The sequence below is a fragment of the Nerophis lumbriciformis genome, linkage group LG22 (genome assembly GCF_033978685.3).
Source record: "Nerophis lumbriciformis linkage group LG22, RoL_Nlum_v2.1, whole genome shotgun sequence".
Classification (NCBI taxonomy): domain Eukaryota; kingdom Metazoa; phylum Chordata; class Actinopteri; order Syngnathiformes; family Syngnathidae; genus Nerophis; species Nerophis lumbriciformis.
The window spans coordinates 42847459-42865668 of NC_084569.2; the positions used below are offsets into that span (position 1 = coordinate 42847459).

The following is an 18210-nucleotide window of genomic DNA, read 5'->3' on the forward strand; positions in this document are numbered from 1 at the left end:
CTCCGCTGAGCGCACCTCGGGACACGCCCACAGGTGATCCTCTCCTGCAGCTGCGCTCACTCTTCAATCAACACACCTGACGCTGATGACATCTTCCCTGCCTTCTTAAGCCTGCGTTCCAGTGCCGGAACGTAGCTACGTGCAAGGAGTAAGCCTTCCACGTCTCTAGCTTCCTTGCCCATGTGCCTCCTGGCTCTTTGTGCTCATGCTGTCTTGTCCTGTGTCCTCATTCCCTGCTTTCTAGCTGTGTGTCTCGTCTTCCCGGATCCCCTCTGGACTTCCTGCTGCCTTCCCAATTCTCAACCTCAAGCCTGCCCGTCGCTGACTGTCCCCGGACCTTTGAGCCCGCTTTGCCCTTTCTGGACTTCTGCATGGATCTCAACACGCACCTTCAACAGCACCCGACATATAATCACTTCACATAGTCACTCTATATTTGGATTAGTCATTCTTGTATTTAATAAACATGCTGCAAGCTAAACGACATGCCTCGTCCTTCTCCCACTGTTGACTTCTACAGTCCTGCACTTTAGTTCCTACCTCTTGTTTCCGTACAGAAGACTTTTACAGTCCAGCACTTTAGTTCCTACCTCTTGTTTCCGTACAGAAGACTTTTACAGTCCAGCACTTTAGTTCCTACCTATTGTTTCTGTACAGAAGACTTTTACAGTCCTGCACTTCAGTTCCTACCTATTGTTTCTGTACAGAAGACTTTTACAGTCCTGCACTTTAGTTCCTACCTCTTGATCCGTACAGAAGACTTTTACAGTCCTGCACTTTAGTTCCTACCTCTTGTTTCTGTACAGAAGACTTTTACAGTCCTGCACTTTAGTTCCTACCTCTTGTTTCTGTACAGAAGACTTTTACAGTCCTGCACTTTAGTTCCTACCTCTTGTTTCTGTACAGAAGACTTTTACAGTCCTGCACTTTAGTTCCTACCTCTTGTTTCTGTACAGAAGACTTTTACAGTCCTGCACTTTAGTTCCTACCTCTTGTTTCTGTACAGAAGACTTTTACAGTCCTGCACTTTAGTTCCTACCTCTTGTTTCTGTACAGAAGACTTTTACAGTCCTGCACTTTAGTTCCTACCTCTTGTTTCTGTACAGAAGACTTTTACAGTCCTGCACTTTAGTTCCTACCTCTTGATTCCGTACAGAAGAGACATGGGTTGAAAAGAAAAGATAAACATTTTTAAAAACTAACTTTTTATCCACATTATATCTTCACTTTCACTTCTCACTCCATGCAGAGAATCAACAATGTGATCGTTGATACTGATTGGCTGTTAGCGTGTCACATGACCACTTCCTGTGTTACCAGAGAGCCAACCTTGCTTCCATACTTCACCTTTTTCCCACCAAGAAGGGGAACAAATATGTAATGTTGATATGTGATATGTGAGATATATATATATATATATATATATATATATATATATATATATATATATATATATATATATATATATATATATATATATATATACAGTATGTTGACATGTGATATATTTTAAATTTTTTTATTTAGCCTTTATTTAACCAGGTAAAAAAAAATAAAAAAAATGTTGATGTGTGATATATATACATATCAGTGTTTCCCACACATTCATTTATTTGTGGCGGCCCGCCACGAAAGAATTACGTCCGCCACAAATGGATTTTTCGGCTTTTGACTCGCTCGACCGCTCATAAAAGCAATGGGACTGTCTGTGAATGTTGCTTGTAGTTACAACTCCGGTGCAGTAGGTGGCGGTAACTCCGACAATAGCACTTAATTTACCTGGTGGGCCAGAAGAAGAAGAAGAGGGACGGACGGACGGACGGACGGACGGACGGACGGACGGACGGACGAAACGGGATCAAAATACGAGGGTAATATAGGTTCTAGGTAGATATGTTATAGCTGCATCGCTCGCGGCTCGTCATATATTTAACGTTAATCCGCTGCTTCATTAACACCGCCGCTGTTTGACTCGTGGGCCGGGGCAGACGAACGTAGTAAAAGTCACGTGTTACCCTACCAACGAGCTAACGTGTCCAGGTTATAACCATGTTGTCAATAAACACACATGGACTGAAGCTAAATTGTCCACTGTCCACTGCAGCATGTGAATGCAATGAAAAGAATAAAATCTGAGCCAACCAGCTGTTAAAATGTTGTCCAGGTTAATGTTTTGGCCATTAAAAGCCCTTCATTTCAAGATTTCAACTGTGATCGGGCTTTAAACAGGTGGCTGACCTGTTCAGATGAGTGTAACTGCTACTGGTCAAATAATGTGAAATACCATTTAATTTTACATGTATGCAATGCCATTTAAATGTCATTATAGATAATAATAATAATAAATACTGTGTAGTGTTGTAAATAGTCAATGGGAAGGATTTTAGTAAGATATAAGCCATGAGCACTACACAGCCAGAAAAAAACCTAGGCAGGACAAGTACAAATATTGGGGCAAGTAGATTTGAGAAGTCGGGCAAGTAGAAAAAACCTTAACGTTGAACCCTGCATGTGTTGAGCTGCTGGTTAGACGGCACTGTACATAGAGCGCTTCTGCTCGTTAGTAATAAATTCTAATGTTGGATGTTCACTCCTTCACACAGATGAGTATAGAAAAATATTTTCAACGGCCGAAAAGGGCTGGACTTGGAGAGGAGGTAGGCCTACAGTCCGGACCACAGGTGCGACCTGTTCAGCAGCAGGAGGAGGAGGAGGAGGAGGTTGACTGACTGTGGCAGGACACCTCTGCCTCTGTTTCACTTCATGTTGCTGGTAAATAATATGGTTGTAGTAGTAGGCTAAAGTTAAATTATTTAGTATGCACTAATTAAAGGGGCAGAGCTTTATATTTTTTGTAAGAACCACAATTAATAAATATATTTCAGTGAATCACTAATTGTTCAAATCTGTATATAAACATGTACATAAAATGTTGTAATTATATTCCAACTCCGCGTTCTTCTTGGTCATCGCCGCTGCCGCCGCCACCCCCCGACCACACCACCACAAATAGATGCCTGTCCTGTGGGAAACACTGTATATATATATATATATATATTATATATATATATGTTTTATATATATATATATATATATATATATATATATATATATAACATATATATATATATATTTATATATATGTATATACATATGTATATACAGTATGTTGATATGATTGATATATACTAACATTTGATCCTTGTAATTTTTCATCTACTAGTATTATCAAGGGTCCTTGAATGCACTACAGTTATGTGAAAGGGTGCAGGTGCTTTAAATGAATGATGATTCAAGCTCATGATGTCACAAGTGACACATTTAGATGATTCTGAAGATGTGTTGAGAGAAGTGGGAGTCACATGACACAAAATGTCTGAAGAGACTCACCTGGGACGGAGACAAAGAACTTGACGGCGTCACGGTGTCCGTGGAAACAGAGCTGGGCCTGTGCCATGGAGCAGTACGGGATGAAGCTGCCGCTGCTTTTCTCCGAGCCGTCGTCGCCGTAGACGTGGATCACGCCCCCGCACGAGGTCGGAGACACCTTATTGGCTGAAACCACAGCGGGGCAGGTTAGATCCAAAATGGCCGCCCGCACGTCCTGCCCATGCCAAATCATAAGATGAATACTAGCATGCTAAGCCCCTCCCACCTGACTCAGGTGACACATCAAATAATATATGAGTAACAATGTGTCACATGATCATAACCAATAATAATAATGTGTCACATGATCATAACCAATAATAATAATAATGTGTCACATGATCATAAAGAATAATAATAATGTGTCACATGATCATAAAGAATAATAATAATAATGTGTCACATGATCATAAAGAATAAAAAGAAGAGATGATGATTATTAAAAGATGGCAGGAGGAAGAAAGTCTCCCACTCACCCCTCAGACCCAGAAGTTGTCCTCGGTGTAAGACCACCGCTGACATGAGAGCAGAGGACAGCATTTTATTCTTCTCATCAACTATATTCTTCCTTCTTTATTCTGCCCGCCGTGTACATCATCATTAAACACAGTGTCCACCGTGTACATCATCACTAAACACAGTGTCCACCGTGTACATCATCATTAAACACAGTGTCCACCGTGTACATCATCATTAAACACGGTGTCCACCGTGTACATCATCATTAAACACAGTGTCCACCGTGTACATCATCATTAAACACAGTGTCCACCATCATTAAACACAGTGCCCACCGTGTACATCATCACTAAACACAGTGCCCACCGTGTATATCATCATTAAACACAGTGTCCACCGTGTACATCATCATTAAACACAGTGTCCACCGTGTACATCATCATTAAACACAGTGTCCACCGTGCACATCATCATTAAACACGGTGTCCACCATGTACATCATCATTAAACACAGTGCCCACCGTGTACATCATCATTTAACAGTGTCCACCGTGTACATCATTCATCATTAAACACAGTGTCCACCGTGTACATCATCATTAAACACAGTGCCCACCATGTACATCATCATTTAACACAGTGTCCACCGTGTACATCATCATTAAACACAGTGTCCACCGTGTACATCATCATTAAACACAGTGTCCACCGTGTACATCATCATTAAACACAGTGCCCACCGTGTACATCATCATTAAACACAGTGTCCACCGTGTACATCATCATTAAACACAGTGTCCACCGTGTACATCATCATTAAACACGGTGTCCACCGTGTACATCATCATTAAACACGGTGTCCACCGTGTACATCATCATTAAACACGGTGTCCACCGTGTACATCATCATTAAACACAGTGTCCACCGTGTACATCATCATTAAACACGGTGTCCACCGTGTACATCATCATTAAACACAGTGTACACCGTGTACATCATCATTAAACACGGTGCCCACCGTGTACATCATCATTAAACACAGTGTCCACCGTGTACATCATCATTAAACACAGTGTCCACCGTGTACATCATCATTAAACACAGTGCGCAGCTAGTAAGTCTTTTAGATGAGTTGGTTCACTTCAGGTGATGCTGGTTGATAATGTACTTTCCGTTTGAATGCCTTAAACTGGATGTAAAACCATCCATAGCGTTTCTACTCGTATGTATTCTTCATTCATCACTCGTTTGTAAGTTTTACAATATAACTAAAACAATGTGTGATGTTTGTAAGTTTTACAATACAACTAAAACAATGTGTGATGTTTGTAAGTTTTACAATATAACTAAAACAATGTGTGATGTTTGTAAGTTTTACAATACAACTAAAACAATGTGTGATGTTTGTAAGTTTTACAATATAACAAAAACAATGTGTGATGTTTGTAAGTTTTACAATATAACTAAAACAATGTGTGATGTTTGTAAGATGTATGCATATTTGTACCTGCTATCATAATGTTATGAAGCCAGCATCGTTAGCATTAGCTAACGATGAGTGTCTGTGTTAAAATTATTAACTTACAACAATATTCTTTTTGTATTGTTTCACTTTCACAAATTCCTCAGTAAATTCCCCAAGACGTCAGCGTGGAGTTATTCAGTCTGTTTAGCTGATTGGAGAGCTAGCTTGCGCAGCTAGTGACTTCTGTTTTGTTTGATCAGCCCTTTTACTGCCATGTTACACACACCGTTTGTAAACAATTAAAGGTTTCTGTGTAAATAAATCATTTCACAACCTATATTTATATCTGCCAATATATATATATATATATATATATATATATATATATATATATATATGTCTTAATAAGGTTATCCAAAAAATAGTGCTTGATACCGTAGAAGAGCGCGTCAACTTCCTCGACGTCACTTTCAACCTGAGAAATAACAGCTACCAACCATTCACGAAATCCAACACAACACTCCAATACGTGCACCATGACAGCAACCACCCACCCACCACCACGAAAAGAATACCTACCGGAATTAATAAAAGGCTATCGATGCTGTCATCCAGCAAAGCTGAATTTGACCAAGCAACCCCCCCGTACCAAAAAGCCCTTGATGAAAGCGGATACAATTTCACCCTCACCTATGAACCCACGCCAGGAAACCAACCAAAAAAGAACAGAAAACGAAACAACATCATCTGGTACAACCCCCCATACAGCAAAAACGTCTCAACTAACATTGGCCACAAATTCCTCAATCTGATTGACAAACACTTCCCCAAAGGCAACACCCTAAGAAAAGTATTCAACAAGAACAACATTAAATTGAGCTACAGCTGTATGAACAATATACGACAAATTATCTCAAACCACAACAAAACAATTGCAAATGAGCCGTCGGCCCCCGGACAGAGCGACCCCAAAACCAACAAAGGCTGCAACTGCCGCAAGAAACCTGATTGCCCTGCTTACAAACATCAGTTGTTTACCAATCTAAGGTAACACGCAAGGACATTAACACATCCGACACATATGTAGGATTAACCGAGGGAGAATTCAAAACCAGATGGAACAATCACAAGGCTTCTTTCAGGAACCAAAACCTGCGGAATACCACAGAACTCAGCAAACACATTTGGGACCTCAAAGACAATAATGTTGAATATTCAATAACATGGCAAATTCTTGCATCCAGCACACCTTACAATAGTGGTAATAAAAGATGCAACCTATGCTTGAAAGAGAAACTGTTTATTATTTACCGTCCAGACCTGTCATCCCTCAACAAGCGCAGCGAAATTGTAACAGCATGCCTTCACAGACGGAAACACCTCCTAGGTAACACATGAGCCAATCACCACGCCCCTACGCCAGCCTGTACCCACCCACTCTGTGCCCTATATAAACCATGGTATGTGAATGCTCCCATTAAAATCTCCTGATGATTGAGGGAACCCCTCATGAAACAGGCCTGTAGAGATGAAATAGTCTTGTGATTTTTTTCCCCACACATACATATATATATATATATATATATATATATATATATATATTATATATATGTCTGCCACTTATAGTCTGGTGCGGCTAATGTATGTAAAATATTATTTTTTCTAAAATGTAGATGGTGTGGCCTATATAGCGGTGCACTCTCTAGTCAGTATGTGTTGTTGAAAGTGGGTGTGGCCTATATAGCGGTGATATAGGGTATGTGTTGTTGAAAGTGGGTGTGGCCTATATAGCGGTGATATAGGGTATGTGTTGTTGAAAGTGGGTGTGGCCTATATAGCGGTGCACTCTCTAGTCGGTATGTGTTGTTGAAAGTGAGGAAGAAGTGTTTGCAATGAAGAGAAAGCGACTCACTCTCAGTCAGAGGGATGGAGATGATGACACCGTTGCCAGTCCCCACCCACAGGCGGTTTCCTCCAATGAGAAGAGCCGTGATCCGCACAAAGGAGAAGCCCAGCTTGCCAGTACCTGGTGATCACAGGTGGGCGTGAGCGAGGGTGAGGAGGGAGGTCTCTCACGATCACAGGTGGGCGTGAGAGAGGGTGAGGAGGGAGGTCTCTCACCCAGCATCTTGCTGACGTAGGGCTCGATGTCCACGTCCTGCAGGTGCTGGTGGGTGTGGGCGTGGTAAAGGCGCAGGGTGGAGTCCAGGCGGATGGACACCCACACGCCATCACCGATCCAGGCCAGCTGCCGCACCTGACTCTCACGACGTGGGTGGGCGTCGAAGGACTTCTGTTGGTGAGGAGCAGGTGAGGAGCAGGTGAGGAGGAGAAGAAGAAGAAGAAGACTAACCTCGATCTGCATGCTCTTGGGCTGGATGACGTGGATCTTGTTCTTGTAGCCGCACCACACCTTATCGTGCACCACCGCCATGCAGCGGATGGAGTGGTGAGGACGCCCCAAGTCCATCAGGTGGTAGTTGGACAAGTCCCACTGGGCCTCTGAGAACACCACACATGTTAGCTGGGCTGGAGCCTACCCTAGCATGCTAACACTCTGTTAGCGCTCCTGATAGGACAGTAAAATACTTGAAGTACTAATCACACCATGCATCAAAACTGTGACAAAGTACTTGAAGTACTAATCACACCATGCATCAAAATTGTGACAAAATACTTGAAGTACTAATCACACCACGCATCAAAACTGTGACAAAGTACTTGAAGTACTAATCACAACATGCATCAAAACTGTGACAAAATACTTGAAGTACTAATCACACCACGCATCAAAACTGTGACAAAATACTTGAAGTACTAATCACACCATGCATCAAAACTGTGACAAAGTACTTGAAGTACTAATCACAACATGCATCAAAACTGTGACAAAATACTTGAAGTACTAATCACACCATGCATCAAAACTGTGACAAAATACTTGAAGTACTAATCACACCATGCATCAAAACTGTGACAAAATACTTGAAGTACTAATCACAACATGCATCAAAACTGTGACAAAATACTTGAAGTACTAATCACACCATGCATCAAAACTGACAAAATACTTGAAGTACTAATCACACCATGCATCAAAGCTGTGACAAAATACTTGAAGTACTAATCACACCATGCATCAAAACTGTGACAAAATACTTGAAGTACTAATCACAACATGCATCAAAACTGTGACAAAATACTTGAAGTACTAATCACACCATGCATCAAAACTGTGACAAAATACTTGAAGTACTAATCACACCATGCATCAAAACTGTGACAAAATACTTGAAGTACTAATCACACCATGCATCAAAACTGTGTCAAAGTACTTGAAGTACTAATCACACCATGCATCAAAACTGTGTCAAAGTACTTGAAGTACTAATCACACCATGCATCAAAACTGTGACAAAGTACTTGAAGTACTAATCACACCATGCATCAAAACTGTGACAAAATACTTGAAGTACTAATCACACCATGCATCAAAACTGTGACAAAATACTTGAAGTACTAATCACACCATGCATCAAAACTGTGACAAAATACTTGAAGTACTAATCACAACATGCATCAAAACTCCAAACTACATGAGTTGTATCATCGACATCATCATTATGATTTGTATTATCTACATCATCATTATGATTTGTATCATTGTTTCCCACACATTCATTTATTTGTGGCGGCCCGCCACGAAAGAATTACGTCCGCCACAAATGGATTTTTCGGCTTTTGACTCGCTCGACCGCTCATAAAAGCAATGGAACTGTCTGTGAATGTTGCTTGTAGTTACAACTCCGGTGCAGTAGGTGGCGGTAGCCTACTATGCACTATGCAATAGCACTTAATTCACCTGGTGGGCCAGAAGAAGAAGAAGAAGAAGAAGAAGAAGAAGAAGAAGAAGAAGAAGAAGAAGAAGAAGAAGAAGAAGAAGAAGAAGAAGAAGAAGAAGAAGAAGAAGAAGAAGAAGAAGAAGAAGAAGAAGAAGAAGAAGAAGAAGAAGAAGAAGAAGAAGAAGAAGAAGAGGGACGGACGGAATCAAAATACTCGCCGGCTACTTTTCATAATGATGGCGCTTCCTACGTTTCTACCTCAAACGTCCAAAAGCTGCTGAAAGCCTTGATCCAGGATGCCATGGGGAAAAAACCTAAATGGTGCCTTTTGGCGACAGTTAGCAACTTGGTGGCTCATAGCCGGCTAGCTAACGCTTGCTAGCGTGGTAGCATTGCTTCATTTTTACAGGTGTTATAGGCAGATAGTAGCAGAGGTGTGGACTCGAGTCACATGACTTGGACTCGAGTCAGACTCGAGTCATGAATTTGATGACTTTAGACTCGACTTGACAAAATGTAAAAAGACTTGCAACTCGACTTCGACTTTAACATCAATGACTTGTGACTTCACTTGGACTTGAGCCTTTTGAATTGACATGACTTGACACGACTTGCTACTTTCCCCAAAACCCAAAGATGAAAAAGTTATTCGGGAGCGCTCCGTATTTTTCATTGTGTACTTGTCTATCAGCGTTGCGTGTGTCAGCTGGTGTGCTCTCAGTACAACAGCCAATCAAATTAGATCTACTTTGTTTTCATCACACAGCATTCATCCAATCAAATTGCAGGACAACCAACGAAGAAGACATGTCCAAACCACACGCCAGTGAACAAAAAATGATACCTAAAATAATTTTGTTTGGGTATAAAAATTACGAGGTGGTCAACACAAAACGGTTTGCAGTATGCAACACATGCGGTTCCAAAATGACTGATGGAGAGGCAACAACTTCCAACTTCGTCCGGCATTTGAAGTTGCACAAAGAAGGGTAAGTTTTGAATGTAAGATAACGTTTATTGGCTAAGTAACGTGACTTTTATTTGCTGTGTAGTTAAATCAGTGAGGCTGTAAACTCACTGCTAACGTTATAACGTTATTGCAAACACGGGAATCTGTTGCAGTTCACTACCTTATTCATACTTTTTGTTCAGTGATTTTTTTTAAGCAGGGTTACGTTAGTCAATATATCACACGTAACGTTAGACGGTGGTCAGCAGCACCGCGTATTTTAGCCACCTAAAAAAAGACAAAAATAGTCAAATAAAGGTCAGTTAAAATGTATACTATATTATGAATATGTGTACCGTTTTAGCTAGCTTTCTGACATACTGTTGGTTGTTTACCTCAGTGGTCCCCAACCACCGGGCCGCGGCCCGGTACTGGTCCGTGGATCGATTGGTATCGGGCCGCACAAGAAATAATTTTTTCTTTTTTTAATTAAATCAACATAAAAAACACAAGATACACTTACAAGTAGTGCACCAACCCAAAACAACTCTCTCCCCCCTTTTGTTCTGGGCATTGAACATGAAGACTCTTCCTTCACTGTTCCGAGTGGCCATGAGAGTCTTGGCAGTGCCTGCCTCCAGTGCTCCAGTGGAGCGAGTTTTCAGCCATGGTGGCATCATACTACGCCCCCATCGTGCACAAATGACTGACAGACTCTTGGCTAATTTGGTCTTTTGCAAATGCAATGCAGCATAGGGCCCTGACATATAAAAAGTACAACTTTTTTGTTATGTTCACGTATATGTCATGTTTTTTCAATGTTAACACTTTTGTACAAATAAGTACATTTGCACTTTATTTTTCAATGTGTTTGTTCTGTAAAGGAATGAGTTAATGTTTAAAATGACTGGTTAATAGTGCTATTATAAAGTGCAATGTCAGCACAATTTTCTTTCCTGCAATTTAAAATGCACTTGTTTTAATAAATAAATACAGCGTTTGAAAAGCATACACAATCTGTGTTAATATATTAGTCTGTGGTTAAAAGGACTTGAAAGGACTCGAAGCTCAAAATGCAGGACTTAGGACTTGACTTGAGACTTTCCAGTCTTGACTTTGGACTTGACTCGGGGCTTGCCTGTCTTGACTCGGGACTTGACTCGGACTTGAGGGCAAAGACTTGAGACTTACTTGTGACTTGCAAAACAATGACTTGGTCCCACCTCTGGATAGTAGTGATGGGCCCGGCAACACCGATGCATCGGCGCATGCGTCGAGCTCATAGAGCAAAACCCTGTGTCGGTGCGCGTACCGCTTTTAGAAAGTCACGTGACCGATCATGAGCTGTTTTGGTCACGTGACCGATACGCCAACTGTGTCGCCTCCTCTGTGCCCTGTGAGCGGCTCTTTTCTACAGCCCGAGAAATAATAACTAAGAAGAGAAAGCGTCTAAAATTGAATACGTTGGAAAAACTTTTTTTTTTTAATAAAAATGTGTAAAAAATAAATAAATAATATTTTCCAGGTCCACAAGCATCCTCATTCACAACACGTTCTCTTAGATGTCCATGTTATGATACATGTTCACATTATTTATTGACTGTATCTAAAAAAGACAAAAAATATATTTTTATTTAAATAAAGTTATGAAATAATCCTAAATGAAATACAATGACTTGGTTTATATTATTGTATATACTAGGTCAGTGGTTCTCAACCTTTTTTCAGCAATGTACCCCCTGTGATTTTTTTTTTAATTCAAGTACCCCCTAATCAGAGCAAAGCATTTTTGGTTGAAAAAAAAAAAGATAAAGAAGTAAAATACAGCACTATGTCATCAGTTTCTGATTTATTAAATTGTATAACAGTGCAAAATATTGCTCATTTGTAGTGGTCTTTCTTGAACTATTTGGAAAAAAAAGATATAAAAATAACTAAAAACTTGTTGAAAAATAAACAAGTGATTCAATTATAAATAAAGATTTCTACACATAGAAGTAATCATCAACTTAAAGTGCCCTCTTTGGGGATTGTATTAGAGATCCATCTGGATTCATCAACTTAATTCTAAACATTTCTTCACAAAAAAAATAAATCTTTAACATCAATATTTATGGAACATGTCCACAAAAAAATTAGCTGTCAACACTGAATATTGCATTGTTGCATTTCTTTTCACACTTCTTTTTGACAGACATTTTAGTGACAAACCTGAGCTTGTGCTTCACTGAGTTTATGAACTTACATTCATATTTTGTTGAAGTATTATTCAATAAATATATTTATAAAGGATTTTTGCTATTTTTAGAATATTTTTTAAAAATCTCACATACCCCTTGGCATACCTTCAAGTACCCCCAGGGGTTCGCGTACCCCCATTTGAGAACCACTGTACTAGGGCATCAAATCAGTGTCAGTTGAGTCGGTCCATAGGTTGCCTGTAGGGATTTTTAATGTCCAGCAGATGTCAGTATTTAGTGACACAGTATCGACACAGTATCAATACAGTTTTGCAATGTGTCGAAACGCTTCATGACGCCTCATCAACCCATCACTAGTAGATAGGTTATAGCTGCATCGCTCGCGGCTCGTCATATATTTAACGTTAATCCATGATTTCACCGAGCGTTTCACTGACGGTGAGCAGCCTGACGCTGCTTCATTAACACCGCCGCTGTTTGACTCGTGGGCCGGGGCAGACGCTCGTAGTAACAGTCACGTGTTACAATACCGACGAGCTAACGTGTCCAGGTTATAACCATGTTGTCAATAAACACACATGGACTGAAGCTAAATTGTCCACTGTCCACTGCAGCATGTGAATGCAATGAAAAGAATAAAATCTGAGCCAACCAGCTGTTAAAATGTTGTCCAGGTTAATGTTTTGGCCATTAAAGGCCCTTCATTTCAAGATTTCAACTGTGATCGGGCTTTAAACATGTGGCTGACCTGTTCAGATGAGTGTAACTGCTACTGGTCAAATAATGTGAAATACCATTTAATTTTACATGTATGCAATGCCATTTAAATGTAATTATAAATAATAATAATAATAAATACTGTGTAGTGTTGTAAATAGTCAACGGGAAGGATTCTATTAAGATACAAGCCATGAGCACTACACAGCCAGAAAAAAACCTAGGCAGGACAAGTACAAATATTGGGGCAAGTAGATTTGAGAAGTCGGGCAAGTAGAAAAAAAGCTTAACGTTGAACCCTGCATGTGTTGAGCTGCTGGTTAGACGGCACTGTACATAGAGCGCTTCTGCTCGTTAGTAATAAATTCTAATGTTGGATGTTCACTCCTTCACACAGATGAGTATAGAAAAATATTTTCAACGGCCGAAAAGGGCTCGACATGGAGAGGAGGTAGGCCTACAGTCCGGACCACAGGTGCGACCTGTTCAGCAGCAGGAGGAGGAGGAGAAGGAGGTTGACTGACTGTGGCAGGACACCTCTGCCTCTGTTTCACTTCATGTTGCTGGTAAATAATATGGTTGTAGTAGTAGGCTAAAGTTAAATTATTTAGTATTCACTAATTAAAGGGGCAGAGCTTTAAGAGACATTTTAGCTTTTATATTTTATAAGATATATTTTTTGTAAGAACCACAATTAATAAATATATTTCAGTGAATCACTAATTGTTCAAATCTGTATATAAATATCTACATAAAATGTTGTAATTATATTCCAACTCCGCGTTCTTCTTGGTCATCGCCGCTGCCGCCCCCCCCCCCCCCGCCCCCCGACCACACCACCACAAATAGATGCCTGTCCTGTGGGAAACACTGTATATATATATATATATATATATATATATATATATATATATATTTATTTATTTATATATTTGTAACGAAATAAAAAAACGATTTTTGATTTTTTTTCCCCTTTGATTAAGAATGGTTAGAAAAAGAATGGTGATTAATTGTAAAATAGATGATTTAATAAACAATAATATGTGCAGATGAAAGTTGCACTAAGAGGACATTAAGATATAGGTAAGGTAAGATAAGATGAACATCTACAGTACATACAGTGTGTGTGTGATGACATCACTGCTTGTCAATTATTGTCTGCTCCGCCCCCCAAGGAGGAAGAGAATACTTCACCTGCTGCCACTATAAATAAACTGTTATAAGTACACCTCTGCATTACTTCTTAACATACAGAAAACAAAACAAGAAAGAAATATCAATTTACAACTTTTTCTTGATTTCAGGCACAAATATTTTGCCTTTGTTTTAACAAGGAACTATCCTGCGTGAGAGGCGGGGTTTAGACGCCAGCCAATCACAACACACGTACACGTGTCCGATTAGCCTCGCGCTACACAACACAGATTCAAACATGCTAACCACTCATCCGCCGCGCTGCATCACATGATGAAATACTGCCCAATGTTTTCTTAAAGGAACATTACCTTCTGATCTGTGGAATATGGCCAAGGTCCCGTCAGCGAGGGCCACCAGCACTCGGCCCTTCACGTGCCTGCAAGGGAGCACAAACACACCTTTGTGGAATATGATATCATGTCAGATACATACTGTATATACACGTATATGATATCATGTAATATAGATACTGTATATGTATATATATATATATATATATAATATCATGTCAGATACATACTGTGTATACACGTGTATGATATCATGTAATATAAATACTGTATATGTATATATATATATAATATCATGTCAGATACATACTGTGTATACACGTGTATGATATCATGTAAAATAAATACTGTATATGTATATATATATAATATCATGTAATATACATACTGTATATACACGTATATGATATCATGTAATATAAATACTGTATATGTATATATGTAATATCATGTCAGATACATACTGTGTATACACGTATATGATATCATGTAATGTAAATACTGTATATATATAATATCATGTAATATACATACTGTATATACACGTATATGATATCATGTAATGTAAAAACTGTATATATATATAATTAATATACTGTACATACTGTATATACACGTATATGATATCATGTAATGTAAAAACTGTATATATATATAATTAATATACTGTACATACTGTATATACACGTATATGATATCATGTAATATAAATACTATATATATATATATATATATAATATCATGAAATATACATAATGTATATATAATATCATGTAAGATAAATACTGTGTATATATATAATATCATGTAATATAAATACTGTATATATATAATATGTAATATACATACTGTATATATATATATTATCATATATATACAGTACATACTGTATATATACCTGTGTATATGATATCATATATTGTACATACTTTGTATATATACAATATCAAGTATTGTACATACTGTATATATACCTGTATATATGATATCATGTAATATACATACTGTGTATTAACATATATATATATATATATATATATATATATATATATATATATATATATATATATATATATATATATATATATATACCGGTATATATATATATATATATATATATATATATATATATATATATCCATCCATTTTCTACCGCTTATTCCCTTTGGGGTCGCGGGGGGTGCTGGAGCCTATCTCAGCTACAATCGGGCGGAAGGCGGGGTACACCCTGGACAAGTCGCAACCTCATCGCAGGGCTATATATATATATATATATATATATATATATATATATATATATATATATATATATATATATATATATATACATACGTATGTATATATATATATATATATATATATATATATATACATACGTATGTATATATATATATATATATATATATATATACATACGTATGTATATATATATATATACATATATATATATATATATATATATATATATATACACATATGTATGTATATATATATATATATATATATATATATATATATACATATGTATGTATATATATATATATATATATATATAATATCATGTAATATACATACTGTATATATATACGTGTGTATATGATATCATGGTATCACACAATTAAACACGCTGCAGGACTGCTTGTATCGCACATGATATCACACACAAGTAAACACGCTGCAAGACTGCTTGTATCGCACGTGATATCACACACAAGTAAAAATGCTGCAGGACTGCTTGTATCGCACATGATATCACACACAAGTAAACACGCTGCAGGACTGCTTGTATCGCACATGATATCACACACAAGTAAACGCTGCAAGACTGCTTGCATCGCACATGATATCACACAAGTAAAAATGCTGCAGACTGCTTGTATCGCATATGATATCACACACAAGTAAACACTCTGCAAGACTGCTTGTATCGCACATCTTACATAAGAGCTGACATCCGATGTGTGTTCCTTTTGCTGATATCGGACTGATGTCAATATGGGAACACCCCTAATTGTCAGTTTAGTCCTAAGTGACTAGAAGTCACTAAATCAACACATGTACAGTATCTGACAGGTATCAATGTATGTCACTTAATCGACACATGTATCTGACTGGTATGAATGAATGTCACTAAATTGACATGTATCTGACAGGTATGAATGTATGTCACTTAATCGACACATGTATCTGAATGGTATGAATGTATGTCACTAAATCGACACATGTATCTGACTGGTATGATTGTATGTCACTAAATCAACACATGTATCTGACAGGTATGATTGTATGTCACTAAATCAACACATGTATCTGACTGGTATGAATGTATGTCACTAAATCGACACATGTATCTGACTGGTATGAATGTATGTCACTAAATGGACACATGTATCTGACTGGTATGAATGTATGTCACTAAATCGACACATGTATCTGACTGGTATGAATGTATGTCACTAAATGGACACATGTATCTGACTGGTATGAATGTATGTCACTAAATCAACACATGTATCTGACTGGTATGAATGTATGTCACTAAATCGACACATGTATCTGACTGGTATGATTGTATGTCACTAAATCAACACATGTATCTGACTGGTATGAATGTATGTCAGTAAATCGACACATGTATCTGACAGGTATGATTGTATGTCACTAAATCAACACATGTATCTGACTGGTATGAATGTATGTCACTAAATGGACACATGTATCTGACTGGTATGAATGTATGTCACTAAATCGACACATGTATCTGACTGGTATGAATGTATGTCACTAAATGGACACATGTATCTGACTGGTATGAATGTATGTCACTAAATGGACACATGTATCTGACAGGTATCAATGTATGTCACTTAATCGACACATGTATCTGACTGGTATGAATGAATGTCACTAAATTGACATGTATCTGACAGGTATGAATGTATGTCACTTAATCGACACATGTATCTGAATGGTATGAATGTATGTCACTAAATCGACACATGTATCTGACTGGTATGATTGTATGTCACTAAATCAACACATGTATCTGACAGGTATGATTGTATGTCACTAAATCAACACATGTATCTGACTGGTATGAATGTATGTCACTAAATCGACACATGTATCTGACTGGTATGAATGTATGTCACTAAATGGACACATGTATCTGACTGGTATGAATGTATGTCACTAAATCGACACATGTATCTGATTGGTATGAATGTATGTCACTAAATGGACACATGTATCTGACTGGTATGAATGTATGTCACTAAATCAACACATGTATCTGACTGGTATGAATGTATGTCACTAAATCGACACATGTATCTGACTGGTATGATTGTATGTCACTAAATCAACACATGTATCTGACTGGTATGAATGTATGTCAGTAAATCGACACATGTATCTGACAGGTATGATTGTATGTCACTAAATCAACACATGTATCTGACTGGTATGAATGTATGTCACTAAATGGACACATGTATCTGACTGGTATGAATGTATGTCACTAAATCGACACATGTATCTGACTGGTATGAATGTATGTCACTAAATGGACACATGTATCTGACTGGTATGAATGTATGTCACTAAATGGACACATGTATCTGACTGGTATGAATGTATGTCACTAAATCGACACATGTA

The 18210-nt window shown here is 38.1% G+C and overlaps 1 protein-coding gene across 7 annotated transcripts in view; it reads right to left on the reverse strand.

Annotated features, from left to right (window-relative positions):
• Nucleotides 1-18210, reverse strand: part of mapk8ip3 (mitogen-activated protein kinase 8 interacting protein 3) — a 95884-nt gene that overhangs the window by 8804 nt on the left and 68870 nt on the right. For 5 of the 7 annotated variants that reach the window (XM_072915736.1, XM_072915734.1, XM_072915735.1 and 2 more), the window contains 6 exons: nt 14569-14636; nt 7708-7856; nt 7476-7647; nt 7267-7380; nt 3906-3944; nt 3391-3555 (listed from right to left, as the gene is read on the reverse strand). In XM_072915736.1, the coding sequence (XP_072771837.1) occupies nt 3391-3555; nt 3906-3944; nt 7267-7380; nt 7476-7647; nt 7708-7856; nt 14569-14636 (707 nt within the window). The remainder of the gene's footprint in view (nt 1-3390; nt 3556-3905; nt 3945-7266; nt 7381-7475; nt 7648-7707; nt 7857-14568; nt 14637-18210) is intronic. The other 2 variants (XM_072915739.1, XM_072915740.1) reach the window with 1 other exon arrangement.